The 14,724-nt window shown below is 39.7% G+C and overlaps 2 protein-coding genes across 2 annotated transcripts; both read left to right on the top strand.

Annotated features, from left to right (window-relative positions):
* The first annotated feature begins 1,970 nt into the window (after positions 1 to 1,970).
* On the top strand, positions 1,971 to 8,099 carry zmynd19 (zinc finger, MYND-type containing 19). Its single transcript, XM_039780622.1, has 6 exons — positions 1,971 to 2,213; positions 3,644 to 3,703; positions 3,804 to 3,910; positions 4,627 to 4,767; positions 5,329 to 5,509; positions 5,626 to 8,099. The coding sequence occupies exons 1-6, from the start codon at positions 2,163 to 2,165 to the stop codon at positions 5,767 to 5,769; spliced, it is 684 nt and encodes a 227-aa protein (XP_039636556.1). The 5' UTR covers positions 1,971 to 2,162; the 3' UTR covers positions 5,770 to 8,099.
* A 2,321-nt stretch (positions 8,100 to 10,420) lies between these two features.
* On the top strand, positions 10,421 to 13,640 carry tmem141 (transmembrane protein 141). Its single transcript, XM_039780176.1, has 5 exons — positions 10,421 to 10,612; positions 10,802 to 10,868; positions 11,887 to 11,970; positions 12,098 to 12,208; positions 12,474 to 13,640. Exons 1-5 carry the CDS (start codon positions 10,559 to 10,561, stop codon positions 12,536 to 12,538), a joined length of 381 nt encoding a protein of 126 aa, XP_039636110.1. The 5' UTR covers positions 10,421 to 10,558; the 3' UTR covers positions 12,539 to 13,640.
* The last annotated feature ends 1,084 nt before the right edge of the window (positions 13,641 to 14,724 follow it).

Genomic DNA, 14,724 nt, shown 5'->3' with positions numbered 1-14,724 from the left:
AGGTGGGTTTCCTCACAGTTCACTTTGAAATAGGAACAGAAGAGGCACAGGGCTGCCATTGTATCCAACAGAAATAGCTGCGTAATGGGAAAAACTAAGTTTGTTGTGAAAGAAAGCAAGAAAAAGAAAGAAAAACAACAAAACAAAAATATAATGCAAGTGGACTTTACTAAAAAAGAAAAATTACACTCATCTTCATCTTCCCTGTTGAGTTTTAAATATCAGGGAAGTATATCACAAAACAATTCTTACCTTCTGTCTTATGTCTCAGGGAAGCATGTTAACATAATGTTTTGTTGTATGCAGCTTCTCTGACAACATAATGCAATAGACTCGTGTATATATATGTGCTATAACTTAGTACAATTCTAAAACAATTAATTTCTAAGTTTCTGTAATACAGGTTCTGATCCCCAGAGGGTGCTCACTCACTTTACTGAACTGAGAGTCAACAGATGTGTTGGTACAGAAGATGCTAGTGATGAAACTGCATCAGAATGCAATTGGAGACATCCTCAAGTGCTACGATATGAGCATCAGAGTGTGTGGGGGGGTGGTACATTCCTTTATATGAATGGGAATACAATGGCATATAAACATGTCTATTTAGCCTAACAAGACAATTATTCCTGGCTTTACAAAAGTCAAAGTGAAATAGTAAAGTAAAAAAACAAGCAGCATCTGCATCTGATATTTAAAAATGTCAGTCCTTTCCCCAAATCAGTGTTTCATTGTCTTTAAACGTGCTATTTTAAACACAGATACATACACAGCCTACTGTATTTTAACTGCAATTGCATTGACTTATAAATAAACCACACCAATATTGGAAACTTGTGTTGTTAGTTTAGTAACATAATGTACACTGGCTACATTTGGTCACTCTGATCAGTGTAATGATACACCTTTCTTGGGGTGGGCATTTTCTATTATTATTCCTTTCTTTGTGCTTCTGCAGTAAACTAGTGTAAGTGCAGGATTGTCATACTGATGTACAGCATAATACACACTGGTCCTGCAGCAAGCCTAATTTAGCAGCAAACGTCATATGACGTTGTTACTTTTTTAATTTAGTCAATTTATTGAACATTTAAAAAAATAAATAATAATAACACAAAGTAAAACTTATAAGCAATAAAAACGAAAAACAAACGTCATCCTCAGCAAGATATAAGCAACAAATAAGCAACTGAAATAATATTGTTCATGTTCAAATGGGGTAGGAAGAAGTGGAGAACTTTATCCTACCCCCTCTTAATTTTCATTATTCATAATACAAATTTAATTCGCATCCATCAGAATCAGAAAAATACAAGGATGTTTACACATACAAGGAATTTGTTTTGGTGTTGTAGGTGCATGACACACATCCTCTAAATATAAGAAGGTTAAGGAAATCAAGTATTAGAATATAAAAAACACTGAAAAGATGAGTAAAAAAAGGCATGAATGTAGGCTTATGCCTATTAGGATTCCAAACTCTAAGATGGAAGTTTACCCTGCTGGCCTCGCCCGCGCGTTTCTGCTCGGCTCATAAACTTTACATTACAATGACGTCATGCAAATAAAAATAACCTTTGGCTCTAGGAAAGTTTTAGAAATATAAAATCATGGATTAAAAAAATCTAAACACAAAGAGTGATAATCGACATTGCTTGCAGTTTGAGGTTGTCAACAGTTTTATGGATGTCTCATAATAGTGGACTATGGGGGGAAATGCTTTTAAACCATAGACAGTTTTAAACCACTGGAACAAATTCAAGACGATATTCCCACCCAGCAAACATTTCGCGCGAAAATGTCTGGAAGTGGTCACGAGAGTGTGATGACGTAATATCTGAAACAGGCGGTCGTTAATATTTGTCGTTTTCTATTGGACAACATGATCGGAGGCTTCCTATTAGAAAAAGCGTAACTTAAGTTTGATTGGACGATCTGATTGTGGCTCGTCCCGTCCCGCCCCCCAGCAGCTCACTCGGCTTTCCTGCGCCAGCAGCGGTGTGTCACCGAGGCTGGGTTGCTGCCGGAGAGATCAGGGCAAACAACCAGTTAAACCAAACTGGCATCGCAGCGGGGCTGAGGGGCTGCCCCGGCGAGTTTTAAACCTGAATACTGTTTAGGTTGGATCCTACGCCTCTCTGTCACCACCGCACTTCCTCCTGATGTCGGATTTCAAGCTAGGGATCGTACGGCTCGGCCGTGTGGCCGGGAAGGTGAGCTGGATCCCAGGACTGCCATGTGCGGCCGGGGGAGGGCCCGCGGGGATCACAAAAGGCGATGGAAATTGGGTTTCGCGGTGATGAGTCGGTGCTAGTCAAACCATTTTATGGTTATCAACCCGTTGCCGATTTAGGAGTAGCACAGCTTTATTGATTTTAACCGCATTTACCGGATTAGAGATGCCGGCCGAGCCAGACTGGTTTTCTGTAATGTTACCTCCGCGGCCACCACACAGTCTCGCTATGAAGCTATGGCTAACTAGCACGTAGCAGATTTCTTAGCTGTTGGATGACGGTAAAATAGTGCAACAAAGGTAAACACGGGTCCTCAATTTTTCGTTATCGGTGTCGGGTAGAAATGGCGAAGAAGGTTGTTTTTTCGACGGTTGGTCATATCTTTTTAACGGTCGGTGCGTCGTAACGTTACAGTTAGCAGTGCCACGCTAGCCATGTTATTTGGATTACACGGTGAAGTGTCTGCTAATGAGGAAGCTATGGCCATGCTCCATCAACTGATTCTTTTGTGCAACGTGACAAAGCACCGACAAGGACGGCACACAACTCAACACCTGTGACCGAAAACTTGCATCGTTTTTTGGCTTAAGTTACATATTATCGCTCCACTCTGATGTGACGTGAAACTATGGCTGAATGATGGTCAATAAATGCTCCTGGCTGCTCGTGTCACAAGACCCTAACACTCAGGATAAACCGTGTCAGACAGTGTTGTTTGGGCTGTAACGAATCAGTTCCCCACACGCTGAGTGATACTTTTCCTGGGCTCCAGACAGCAGTCCCACAACTTATTTACATGATGTCAATACTGTTAAGATCTACAAAATAGTCTGGCAGTCAAGACAAAGTGTCACATTGCATGTTTCGACCTTATTGTATGTGAACAGTACACCACCTACCCTTGCTGTTGTACCATGGTCAGTGTAGAGTGGAACTACTGTGTTGGTATCTTGTCACGTGCATTTGTAAGTGAAATAAACTTTGGTCCCCAAACCGTTATAGATTGATTAGGTTTAGATAAAAAAAATTCAAAATGTTACTTTTAACTCTTACCCACCCCAAATATTTTACAGAAGCACCCCCCCAATTTGCCTTGGTGATTGGTGCATACACACAAACAAACAAACATTTAAACATATACTTCTGCTTCAGAGAAAAAACACTGTACCAAATACATTTACCTGACAGAGAAAGGTTGCTGATTATGTTGCAGATTCAGATTTTTCTCACAAATACGATTAATATATATATATATATAAATATATAAATAAATATGCTTCATTATTATTCATTATATTAGAGTTGAAAACTCCACCTTGAACAAATGTTGTGCTTCTCTTTCACTCTTCATTTTAAGTAACCATTTGATAATAGGGGTACCTATTCATAATCATATTTTCTCATTTCAGACAAAATACACACTGATTGATGAGCAGGACATACCTCTTGTGGAAAACTATGCGTTTGAGGTAAATTGAGGAGTTAACGGCAACTTGTGTTTATGAAGTATTGCTGTTACCTTTTTTCTGATAGTGCCAATGTTAAAAAGGTACATTATTCCATTAATAGGCACGCATGGAGGTAGATGCGGATGGCAATGGAGCGAAGATCTTTGCCTATGCTTTCGACATTGGCAAAGGCCGCTGGGCAGGAAGGCCTTTGCATGAGCTTCTCTGGTAAGTAATTTGTTCATTATTTCATGTGTCCAATAAGCACTTCTTTCTGTTTAAATATCATAGCATCTTGGGTCAAGACTCTTCGTAGGTGAGCATTTTTATTGTGGAAGTGTCCTTGATCTGGTCCTCTGATCATAATCGACTGTTGTGAATAGGACCGCTGAATATAGATGCGTATATTGTTAAATTGCAAGATTAATGCTGAAGAGGCCACTTTGCAGCAGCCAGTAAAACTATAGACAACCTAGAGATGCACCAACGGCTCTCTTATTACTTTTTTATCTTAAAGATTTAGTGTCTCTACCAGTGTAGGCTGGAGCTCAGTGGCTGCCTTCATCCTGCTGGTATCAGTAAAGCTTTCACATCATAAGGCAGTTCAGTGGACCAGTATGGTTTATCCCACAAGTTTGGAGTTAATAGTTGCTTGTTATTGATCTTTCATATAATGGTATATTATCCCATGCTTATCAGCAAATAAATTGAGCCTTATCCCTCGATTTACACTATATTATTTGTGCCAATTATTGTGAGCTGCAAATACCTTTTTGACCTAGAGGAAGTATAAAGTCTCTGCTTGCCGCCTTTTTAGAATTTATGCTCTTCTTACGCAAGACCAACGTGTTGAAATCAGTGGATGTCATCTTAATGAGCTGCCATTATTTTGTTACTGGTAAGGAACTGGTTGACTTATGATCTGGATACATGTCTTGACCCAGGGAGAAGCACAGAGGAGGCATTGCCCCCAGTTTTCAAGTCATCCACATCAACTCTGTGACAGTGGACAACCGGCTAGACAACCTGCGACTGGTGCCAGTGGGTTGGAGCCCCAAGCCGGAGGAGATTTCCAGCAAACAGAGGTAGGACAGCAGCTATGCTATTGCTAAAGGCTGAATTATGATTCTGTAGCTGTGTAGGAATGTAGAGTACTGCACAAGCTGGATGTTTTGTCTGTGGGCAAAGCCAGTCTGATTCATTAAGGCACTGGCTGGGCCTGACAACTAAAATTTTTCCCCTAGGAAAACCAAAACGGATATGGCAATTGCTACTTGATCATTGATATTTACTTTTCTTTTACTGAAAATTTAGGGGGGGAAATGTTTTTGACTGTCGGTCACACAATATTAGCATTGCATTAGTACCAAATTGGGCTCTACCTGCATTTAGTTTTTTTTTTTTTTTTTTGGTGTGAAAATGAGTAAACATTTTTCATTTTGTATTCTTGGTTATCTGACTCTTTAATGATATTGAGAGTAATAGATGAGCGTTAAGAACTGGCTTCTTGTGTGTTTCTGTGTGTAAAAGCCCAATATGTCATGTTTCCTACAGCTTAACATAAATATTTAGCTTAGCATAAATATTTGTTGTTTAACATGTAACATGTGCCTTATTTTTCTTCCCATATTCTCTTACTGGTCCAGAGAGCAGTCTCTGTACTGGCTGGCCATCCAGCAGGTACCGGCAGACCCTGTGGAGGAGCAGTACCTGGAGCTGAGCCGCACACGCTACTACAACGCTAACGGGGAGCTGGTGGAGGAAGAAGAGTGCTCCTGCACTTACTATGAGTGTCATTATCCTCCTTGTTCACTCATTGAGAGAAGGGTATGTACTGTAGTTCCTGTGAGACTTGGCATGGTTTTCTAGTTTGATTTAAATCAGTTTGATGTATAGTTGCGTTATTTTCTTTATGCGTGATCTTGTTCCCTGTCTATCCACAGCTCCGGGAGTTCAACATCTGCGGTCGCTGCCAGGTGGCGCGCTACTGTGGCTCCCAGTGCCAACAGAGGGACTGGCCCGCCCACAAGAAGCAGTGTCGTGAGCGCAAGCGGGTGCTGGCCCTGGAGTCGGAGCCCGAACGATGATCTGCCCTCATCCTCGCCTGGGAGAGGAGGAGGCAGAACACGGGGGATAGGGTTAGACTTGTGGGAGGGGAGCGGGGATGACGTGCAAAACGGGGGGAATTCATGACAAGAGACTAACGACAGAGGACAATGTTGGTTGCTTGATTGTTTGATGGATTCAGGGGCTAAGAAGATGGAGGCGAGGAAGGAGAATAAAAAAAAAAAGGCAAAAAGACATCTGCTACTTCCCAGAACTGGTAATTCTCCATAGCTTGCTTGCTGGATGACAGGGAAAGGTATTATTATTATTATTATTATTATTATTATTATTTTTCATTATTTTTCTCGAGGAGGGAGACCCTCGAGCTCTACCTGCTGCTATGGTTTTGTATGTGAGGGGGAAAAAGTTGTCTTTTGGATGAACTGGACAAGCTTCTTTGGACCATAATATGGACAGTTGTCATCATCCACTTTTGTTTCTCCACCCATCTACTGGGTGTGGGGACGTCTGTGCAAATGGGGGGCTACAGTACCCGTCGTTCAGCTGGTACAATGGGACATGGACCTTTTCACTGTATTGCTCCCTCTGTGACCTCTCTGGTGCACAGGGCTGCTGTCTTCATGGTCATCGACACCTTAGCCGCCTCCCTGTCTGTTGTACTTCCCACGTAGCCAACCACGGCACACATTGGATAGATTTCACTGATTGAATCACACTACCAGTATTGCGTGTGGGAGTGTGTATGAGTGTGTATGCTTGTGTATGTATGTGTATGTGCTGCCAATCTGTACTGAAGGACATTGAAATGGTCAACATGGCTTATGGGCAGGGTTAATGTATGTCTTTTCTCTTCTTAAAGGGGCCATATTACAGTTTTAAATTTCATATTTAATAATTAATTGGTGGGTTAAAATATTTCCACTGTTCAATAATAAAGTAGCTGCCAAATAAAGGCTTTAATTTTTTCTAGTCTTTAAGTTTTTTTTTTTTTTTTTTTTACCCATGAGTTATTTCATTTTTCTATCAATTTGATCAGACTTTTTGTTTAAAACAAGGTACAAAGTTTGAATCGCCTGAAGTAACTGGATTCATTTGATTTTTAAAGGAATCTGCAATTTCAAAATTTGCCAGTTACTATTTAAAAAGCTGTTCCAGGTGTTAGTACTTTGACAGGCCTTTGTCATGATCCCACAGAAACAAAGCTTGTTATGTTGGTCACGGTATTAGAAACTGCAACATAATTATTTAATGTTCTCAAACTTTCTGATTATCTCTACCAAAGTCCGCTATGACCTGTAGCTTGGCACTCCTGTATCACCTGGTTTAAATCCCTCCAGTCAGTCTTAGTTTGCTGGTTTTTAACAGACTCTTGTCTTTTCAACTGTATTTCTTTGCACCTGCAGGGTTATGGTATGCGTGGGTTGGGGAGGGTTGGCGTAGTGCTAAGTTTCTTGTGTGAGAGTTTGCTCTAAGGGTTATTTTTTTTGAAGAAATTCTATCAATGGAGCTATATTTATTTAAAACATTTAATTGTGAAACATGTTCTTGTCCTGGTGATATTTGAAGGCAAACGTTATAAAAAAAAAAGTGCGACAATATGGGACCTTTTTATGTCACATCTTTTTGGGCAGGGAGGGGGACTGAACATTTCAACCCCGTTACTTGATTATTTTTTCTTTCTTTCCTTCACCTGAATGAGTGAAGCCCCCTCGGTGTTGCCCTTCCAGATTTTCCATGAAAACACTGCACACCATCATTGTCACTAAAACTCTTCCATGTGAGAGATGTCTTGGAGCGTAAAACTTGAATTTACCCCTTTTTACACACCTTTTTGGCAAAAAAAATCTTTTTTTGGGGAGTGGTTTTATGAACTGAACCATTTCCTGCATTTATTTTCTAAGACACAGCAGTCAAAGTGAAATTGTTCTGTGTCAACTTTATCCTAAATCGCCTGCCTTCCTTGTATTACCTACAATGCACACCTGCTTAATGTGTCCTCTTGTGTCTTTGAGGAGGAGTCCAGACACTTAGTAAGCATGTAATTCACAGATGCACATGCGACTTTGATTGTTATTTTTTTATGTGTGCGAACCGGTTTTCAACACTGCACTAAACATTTGGCTCCCATGTTAGCACATTTGTCATAGATGGGTTGAAGGGAGGGGTGTGATTTGGATTTGGAGTGTACAGATTGTGTCTGAAATCTTTTTGTTTTGTAAGAATATAAACATTAATCACCTAGAAATAAAGAGCTACAATATGTGAATGGAAGTACAGTTGAGGGGGATTACTGACCGTTGCTTTTCCAAATGTAAAATGACAATAAATAAAATGAACCTCATTTGTTGGAGTTGGCTTGTGGAGTTGTTAAAAGCGTGAACAGTACTGATGAACGTGGGAGTGGAGTACAATAACATTTCAAACAGTTTTCAATTCAAAGGTGCTGGTGCACAGGTTAAGTTAATTCATATGTTTAGGTTTATTGTTGGCCTGTCTGCAATGAATGTGGAAGCTTCTTAATAATGAAAGTTAGTTTTAAGATAATCAATCTAAACAGCCTAAGAGTCTAAAATGTCAAATGAGAAGTTTGTTAGCACTTTACTTTAAGAGCCAAGGGTACTAAGGATATTTTAGGTGTTTATTGTACAAAGTCAACAATTAAAGCTTCTCCTGCGTTTTACTATATTCTTATGTGCTTATACAGCAGCCTCCACTTGTGGAGAAGAGTTATTGTTGTCAAATACATTTAAAAACATATCTGCCTACAACTGCGTTAAAGTGTGTATTGAATGTTACCGTACACCCTTTAAATGCAAAATACGAGACGTTAAAGTGAAGTGGTACCAGTTTTATTTTTTTTACTGTATCCCCTGGCGCTGGACTTGTCCCACTATGTTACAAGACTCACCCAAGACACCTATTGAAATAATTGGTAACTCCTTTTGACGCTCAATATTAATAAGCTATTTTATTATAATTAATAGTTTAAGCCATTTATCATGAAAACATTTGCTTGTTCAGGCTTCTGATTTTTTTATTCTCTGTTTTATATAATTGTAAATTAAAAGTCCCATGGCATGAAAATTTCACTTTATGAGGTTTTTTGACATTAATATGAGTTCCCCCAGCCTGCTTATGGTCCCCAGTTGGCTAGAAATGGTGATAGGTGTAAACCGAGCCCTGGGTATCCTGCTCTGCCTTTGAGAAAATGAAAGCTCAGATGAGCCGTTCTGGAATCTTGCTTGTTATGAGGTCATAACAAGCAAGGTTACCTCCCCTTTCTCTGCTTTGCCCCCCCCCCAGAGAATTTGGGCCACCCATGGGAGAGAGACATCATGACTTTCAAACAAGAAAAGTGGCAGTTGGTCAAGGCCACACCCCCACTCTCCACCTTGCCCCTCCCTCTCTCCTCCTCAATAGCTACAGACAAAGAAATGGCACAGTCTGAGGAAAGCTCATTATGGGACTGGCTCTAGTAGCTGTAATTCTGCACCAAGGCTGAATTTCGGGAAAGAGACTTCAGATATAGTATTAGGGGACCACTAAGGTCTATATAAAAACATCCAAAGAGCACCATGTCATGGGACCTTTAAATATCTTGGTGAGTTTCATGTTATCCTCAAAGATGTGAATGCAGACATTACTGCCATTACTTACTCATTTACTGTTTAATAGTTTTTATTGATCCTATTGATCCTATTACCCTCCTACATCATTTATTAAAAGTATACCTTCATGGATTTAGTGGAACATACTTTTTTAAGGTCAAAAGCAAAGTTTTGACAATACAGAATGATGTGGTTTGGGTAAAATAGTGTTAAAGGGTAACTTTGTTTTTTCCCCCAACTTGTGCACAACATTAATTTGTGGTTCTTTTTACCCAATACCTTTTAAAACATACAAAGCCTTTCTTCAACTCTCTGTCTTTATCACTCTCTGGAGTCTATCTATTCTTTCTCCTGTGTAACAAGTAACAGCTGTTTGGTAACTTAAGCCTCTGTGTTGTTACTTGTCTCAGCAGCAGTTGGATTCTGTCCAGCTGCCTCTTCTTCTTCTTCTTCTTCTTCTTCTTCTTCTTCTTCTTCTTCTTCTTCTTCTTCTTCTTCCAGCTCATCTCCAGCCTTCAGCAGAACCCTTGAGGTCACTGTGGTGTCAAGGTTCAACAGAGGGGTCAGCAGGCTGTGCTGCTGTGGCAGGCCTGAGATCACACATGGAATGCAAAAGACACAATGACAGGCTACTATGACTTTATTTAACTTTCAAATGTCCATCTGTTAACTGGGCCATTAACGTAATGCTGCTGTTGGTAACGGTTTACATTTATTTTTACATTTTTACATTTATTATAAAATGTTTGTTTGGTGTATATGACATTTTATTATTATAACAACACATTTGTCCATGGTTGGAAGAGTTTCAGACAGAGGATTTAATGATTGTCCATCTGAATAGACTTGTTTTATTTCTTTTTGTGAGATGACTTCATAATTTATAATAGTTTACGTTTTTTTAATATCACCAGAACTCTCCTTTTGTCCGTTAGTGATATTTATGTGCATGTTGCCACTGTGCAAATGAACTTTAAATTGATGCAAAGCAGCAGTACCACCTCCTCTCCCGTAGGTGTCGCTAGTGTTTTAAACACACAGCTGTTCCGCTTCTCTTTCTGGATTTCTTGGTTGGCATCACGGAAGTTTTCTATCAGTAGAGTTATTATGTCATGCATCCATGAAGTACGTACACAGTCTCATTAGCTAATACTATTTTCCATCCAAGACTTTAACCTCAAGCTTCACAACAGCCGGCAAAATGGTCAATATCGGCCTCACCAAAGTGGACGATGCGCTGGCAGCAAAACACCCGGTGGGTTTTTTGTTTTGACCTTTTTTTTCCTCTTCACTGCAGCTTGCTGATCTCTGGACACTGACACTGGCAGTCAAATGATTTAGCTGCTGCACATATTGTAACCTTTGTAATACTGTAGACGTGTATACCAGCATAGGTTTAAATCGTGTAGTAAAAGTTGGTTTGTTTTCTCACTTTGTCTTGCAGGGTTTACAGAGGTATGCTGCCTGTCAGTCTCATGCCTTCATGAGGGGGACTGGGACCTTTATATTTGGTAAGTAATATGTCATTTTCCACGTTAGGAAATACACTGTATTCTCATCTTTATTGTTTCATCATTACTGAATTATCAGACATTTAAAAATAACATCATATTGGATTGTTTCTATTTTTACACTGTCTTTCAGTGTCTCTAAATCAGCCCCTGAACTAACACATCTATGAATACATTTTACTGAGCTAAATTCCTACATGTCTGTAGATAAACACCAAATAAGTTGTAAGAAGACCAATGAAACTAGTCAGCAATATCATTTTGGCCAGTGTATACCACAGGAGGGAGCTATATTCTGCAAATGTTTCTGTTATCCATAAAGGAGGATGCTTTCCATTACATAGTGCACACTGAACGCCACACAGAATAACAGATAACGGTTGTATAATCATAATAATCATTTACCGCTAGTGGTCTCATGTATTGTCATAAGTTCGGCTTGGCTTCTCTTTCAATGAAGTCTAACACGATGAACTGCAGACAGTCATCTGTGGTTTCACATGTTGTACCTTAACAGGTATAACGTATATTGACATTGGATGAAGGGACACAAGAAATAGAAATGTATGTGTTTTGGTCCATGTTTCTGTTAACCATCCCTATTGTCATTATTGTTAGTGGACATTGTATTGCCATTGCCGTCCTAATCCTCTTTTCGCCTACAGGATTAAAAAAAAACTGAAATCTGGAACTTTTGCCAGATCTAAAGAAATTTTGCATTTCTCCCATAATCTCCTATCTCCTAGGAGGGCATCACATGCAGGTGCAGGGTTATTGGCAATCAGTATAGATGAAAAGAATATTGCCTGCAGATCGACACAATTGGACAATGTTTTGATCTTTGTCAGGTCAAAATAAATCCCCTGTAGGTGCAAGAGGACGATAGTGTTACAAAGGACCTGTGCTGTTGTCGAAATGAAACTGAGTGTTATGGATACTGAATAAGTCACAGAAAGTTTGACTGTTCATTATGCGTAACAGATGTGCCATTGAGATGTGTCTTGTGTTGTTGTTACAGGCGCTGGTGGTTTATTTGCCATTCAGAAGGTTCTCCAGAGGAAGCTTCCTTATCCTCTTCAATGGAACCTACTCATTTCAATAGGTCAACAAATTAAACATGAGCTTTAACTACACAAGCATACTAACACACACGACTCCCTAGCTACCCATTACGTCCTCCCAGCTTACCTGTCCCCTCTCTAACCTTGCCTCTCTCGCTTCTCTCTCAGTGGCGTCATCAGTGGGAAGTTATGCAGTGACTCGCTGGGAAACGCAGAAATGCTCAGACCTTTGGTTGTTGCTAGAAACAGGAAAAGTCCCGGACAGATCGCCACCGCAGGGTGAGTACAGTGTGCTCGCCATCTCTCATGGCTCATAATGGAAAGTTATGAAATGTGGATGTTGTTGTGTTGATAACTGTCTTGTTAGATCATCTTTGAATAGGAGAAGCAACAGTGTTTTATGGAAGTGAATGCATTTTTGCTCTGGGCTCAGTATTCTCAGCAGATTTATCTGTGCCAGCTCTCTTCCTCTGTCATGATGAACCAAATAATGACAGTTTGCAGACTTTAATGCTCTATGTCTGTCTCTGTGTTTGTCTTTCAGTGTCTAAACCAGAGGTATCAAAAGAAGGACCTGAGAAGACAAAATACGGCGATGTGATAGAATAAACATTGTTTTAAGCAAACTTGTGAATCTACTGTATAGAATTACACCTTTTCAGTAAATGTACTAGATATTCAGATACACAATTTATTGACTTTAACCCTAACCCTGGATGTGAGATGGTAGTTTTCACTTTCAGAGTTTGTGGAGCTTTTGAATTTCATAACAGCATTACTGTATGGATAAGCAGTTTCCAGAATCAGAGGTCAGGAATTAGTTTGGGTTTTTAGGGGGAATCCGATGTTAAGCTTGTGATCCGGTATTATTATTTGGATATGTTTGTTTGACATGCAACAGAATTAACACTGAACTGCCAAAACCAGCCACTAGCTGTCACTGTGTACTCCATAGGGTTAGCCTGAGCTGTATATTGTTCTCACTGGTGGGTCAACCAAACCAGTAAATGCCTGGTTTGTGTTGTCAAGCGTATGATCTAAATTACACATTGATACTTTTAATTATGTATGCCTTGGACTACAGACAGCAAATCGTTGTGGAATGATTCATCCTTTTAAATAGATGAGCATTCATAGTTATTTAATAAAATGCTACGGGCAGCAGTGTAATCCACATGAAAACTATTTACTGTTGTCGCTTTTAGCCACTGCATGTTCATTCATCCGCCTCCAGTTCAGTGATGTTCTCCTGCAATATCTCAGGGTGACTAAATATTGTTTTGATTTATTTCAATATCTGTGCAACATAAATTCCATGAGGTTGGGTGCTAGTTTATGACCGCATGAGCAATAGGTTAGGTAGATGAAAAGATTTGGACAGGAAAGTCATTGCTTATTCAGTATTTGCTGTTTTTTTTATTATTCCATTCAATTGTATTTATAGTGTCAAATCATAACAGAAGTTATTTCAGGACACTTCAGTATAATTTACAGAGACCCAAACAAAAAAAGCATTATAAAGAAATTGTCATTGGATTTAGGTCATTGTAAAAACTGAGTAGGAAGATCTGTGGACACGTACTCTTTATTTTGATTAAAATCTACAACTGCTGCCTGTAGTGTTTCTGCAGAAGTGCTCAAAATGCATGTCAATAAGATCTTTTATTTAAAAATTTTAAATAAATGTGCAAAAATCTCTTATAACATTTAAGCTCTGTCGACACAGAATCTTTTTGTGTTGGTAGACATGCCCACAAAAAGCTAAATGTTATTATGATTCTGTTTTGTTTTAAACCACTGTGACTCCAGTTTAATCACTTCAGCAGAACTGATTTCTGCAATAAGGTGTTAGTAACATATAATCTGTACTATGCAGTGCGGGCCATTGGAAACAACAATAGTCTTTCAAGCCTTAACACTCCGAGTGATTGAAGCGACCAAAGTCCAGGCCCTTGATTCACTCAGAACAAGCCAGTTCTGAGATTCTAATTCTATTGCTGCAATAGGAAACTTTTTCTTCTTCTTTTTACATCATTTTTTACACCCTCGCTTTTTCTCGCTCCGGTCCTACCACTGTTATTCAAATCTGATTTAACACCTCTAAGATTTGAAGGTTTTGTCTTTCTCCATCCAAAAAAACGAGGCGTCATGAATTGAATAAGCTGTCATATCCATTGTCACATGCACACTGATACTGCTGAAGGAAAAGACTTTAGAGAAATGGAGAGCAAACCAGAGATAATGAAGGAAAAGACTGTGTGTGTGTGTGTGTGTGTGTGTGTGTGTGTGTGTGTGTGTGTGTGTGTGTGTGTGTGTGCATGTGCGTGCGTGTGTGTGAGTGTGTGTGTGTGTGTGTGTGTGTGTGTGTGTGTGTGTGTGTTTTAAGTGTATAACATGACGAGGACTGACTGGCTGGTGGAGCTGAGGATCTACATGTCCAATAACTAAAACAAACCGCGGTATGGACTGGCCTTTTGGCACGCTTGGCGACCACTTGCATGGTGCGTGTGTGTGTGTTTGGCAGCAGTGCATGCGTGTGACAACATGAGAAAGATGAGTGCAGGAGTGAGTGTGCTCAGTTGTCTGACCCTGTGAGTCGAGTGAGCTGAGCTGCAACTGGACAGTGAGTGCTCTCCTCTTTCTTTCACTTTCTGTCTTTCTTTGGTTATGTAACGACCAAGCCTGAAATGCAAGTCCAAAAAAAGGTCAAAAACAAACACTATTCACAGCAACACTATTATTGGGTTTTTGAACATCTGATCTATTGGCCTCTCTGTTTAGCCTAGAGTCATGAT

The sequence above is a fragment of the Perca fluviatilis genome, chromosome 17 (genome assembly GCF_010015445.1).
Source record: "Perca fluviatilis chromosome 17, GENO_Pfluv_1.0, whole genome shotgun sequence".
Taxonomy (NCBI): domain Eukaryota; kingdom Metazoa; phylum Chordata; class Actinopteri; order Perciformes; family Percidae; genus Perca; species Perca fluviatilis.
The sequence above is the reverse complement of the archived record's forward strand: the minus strand, read 5'-3'. Positions and strand labels throughout refer to the sequence as shown.

Bases quoted from the DNA above. Each gene is read 5' to 3' on its own strand.
- zmynd19 (XM_039780622.1), top strand. From the start codon at position 2,163: ATGTCGGATTTCAAGCTAGGGATCGTACGGCTCGGCCGTGTGGCCGGG. The intron at 3,911-4,626 runs GTAAGTAATTTG...GTCTTGACCCAG, and splicing joins CCTTTGCATGAGCTTCTCTG to GGAGAAGCACAGAGGAGGCA. The intron at 5,510-5,625 runs GTATGTACTGTA...GTCTATCCACAG, and splicing joins GTTCACTCATTGAGAGAAGG to CTCCGGGAGTTCAACATCTG.
- tmem141 (XM_039780176.1), top strand. From the start codon at position 10,559: ATGGTCAATATCGGCCTCACCAAAGTGGACGATGCGCTGGCAGCAAAA. The intron at 10,869-11,886 runs GTAAGTAATATG...TTGTTGTTACAG, and splicing joins GACTGGGACCTTTATATTTG to GCGCTGGTGGTTTATTTGCC. The intron at 12,209-12,473 runs GTGAGTACAGTG...TTTGTCTTTCAG, and splicing joins GGACAGATCGCCACCGCAGG to TGTCTAAACCAGAGGTATCA.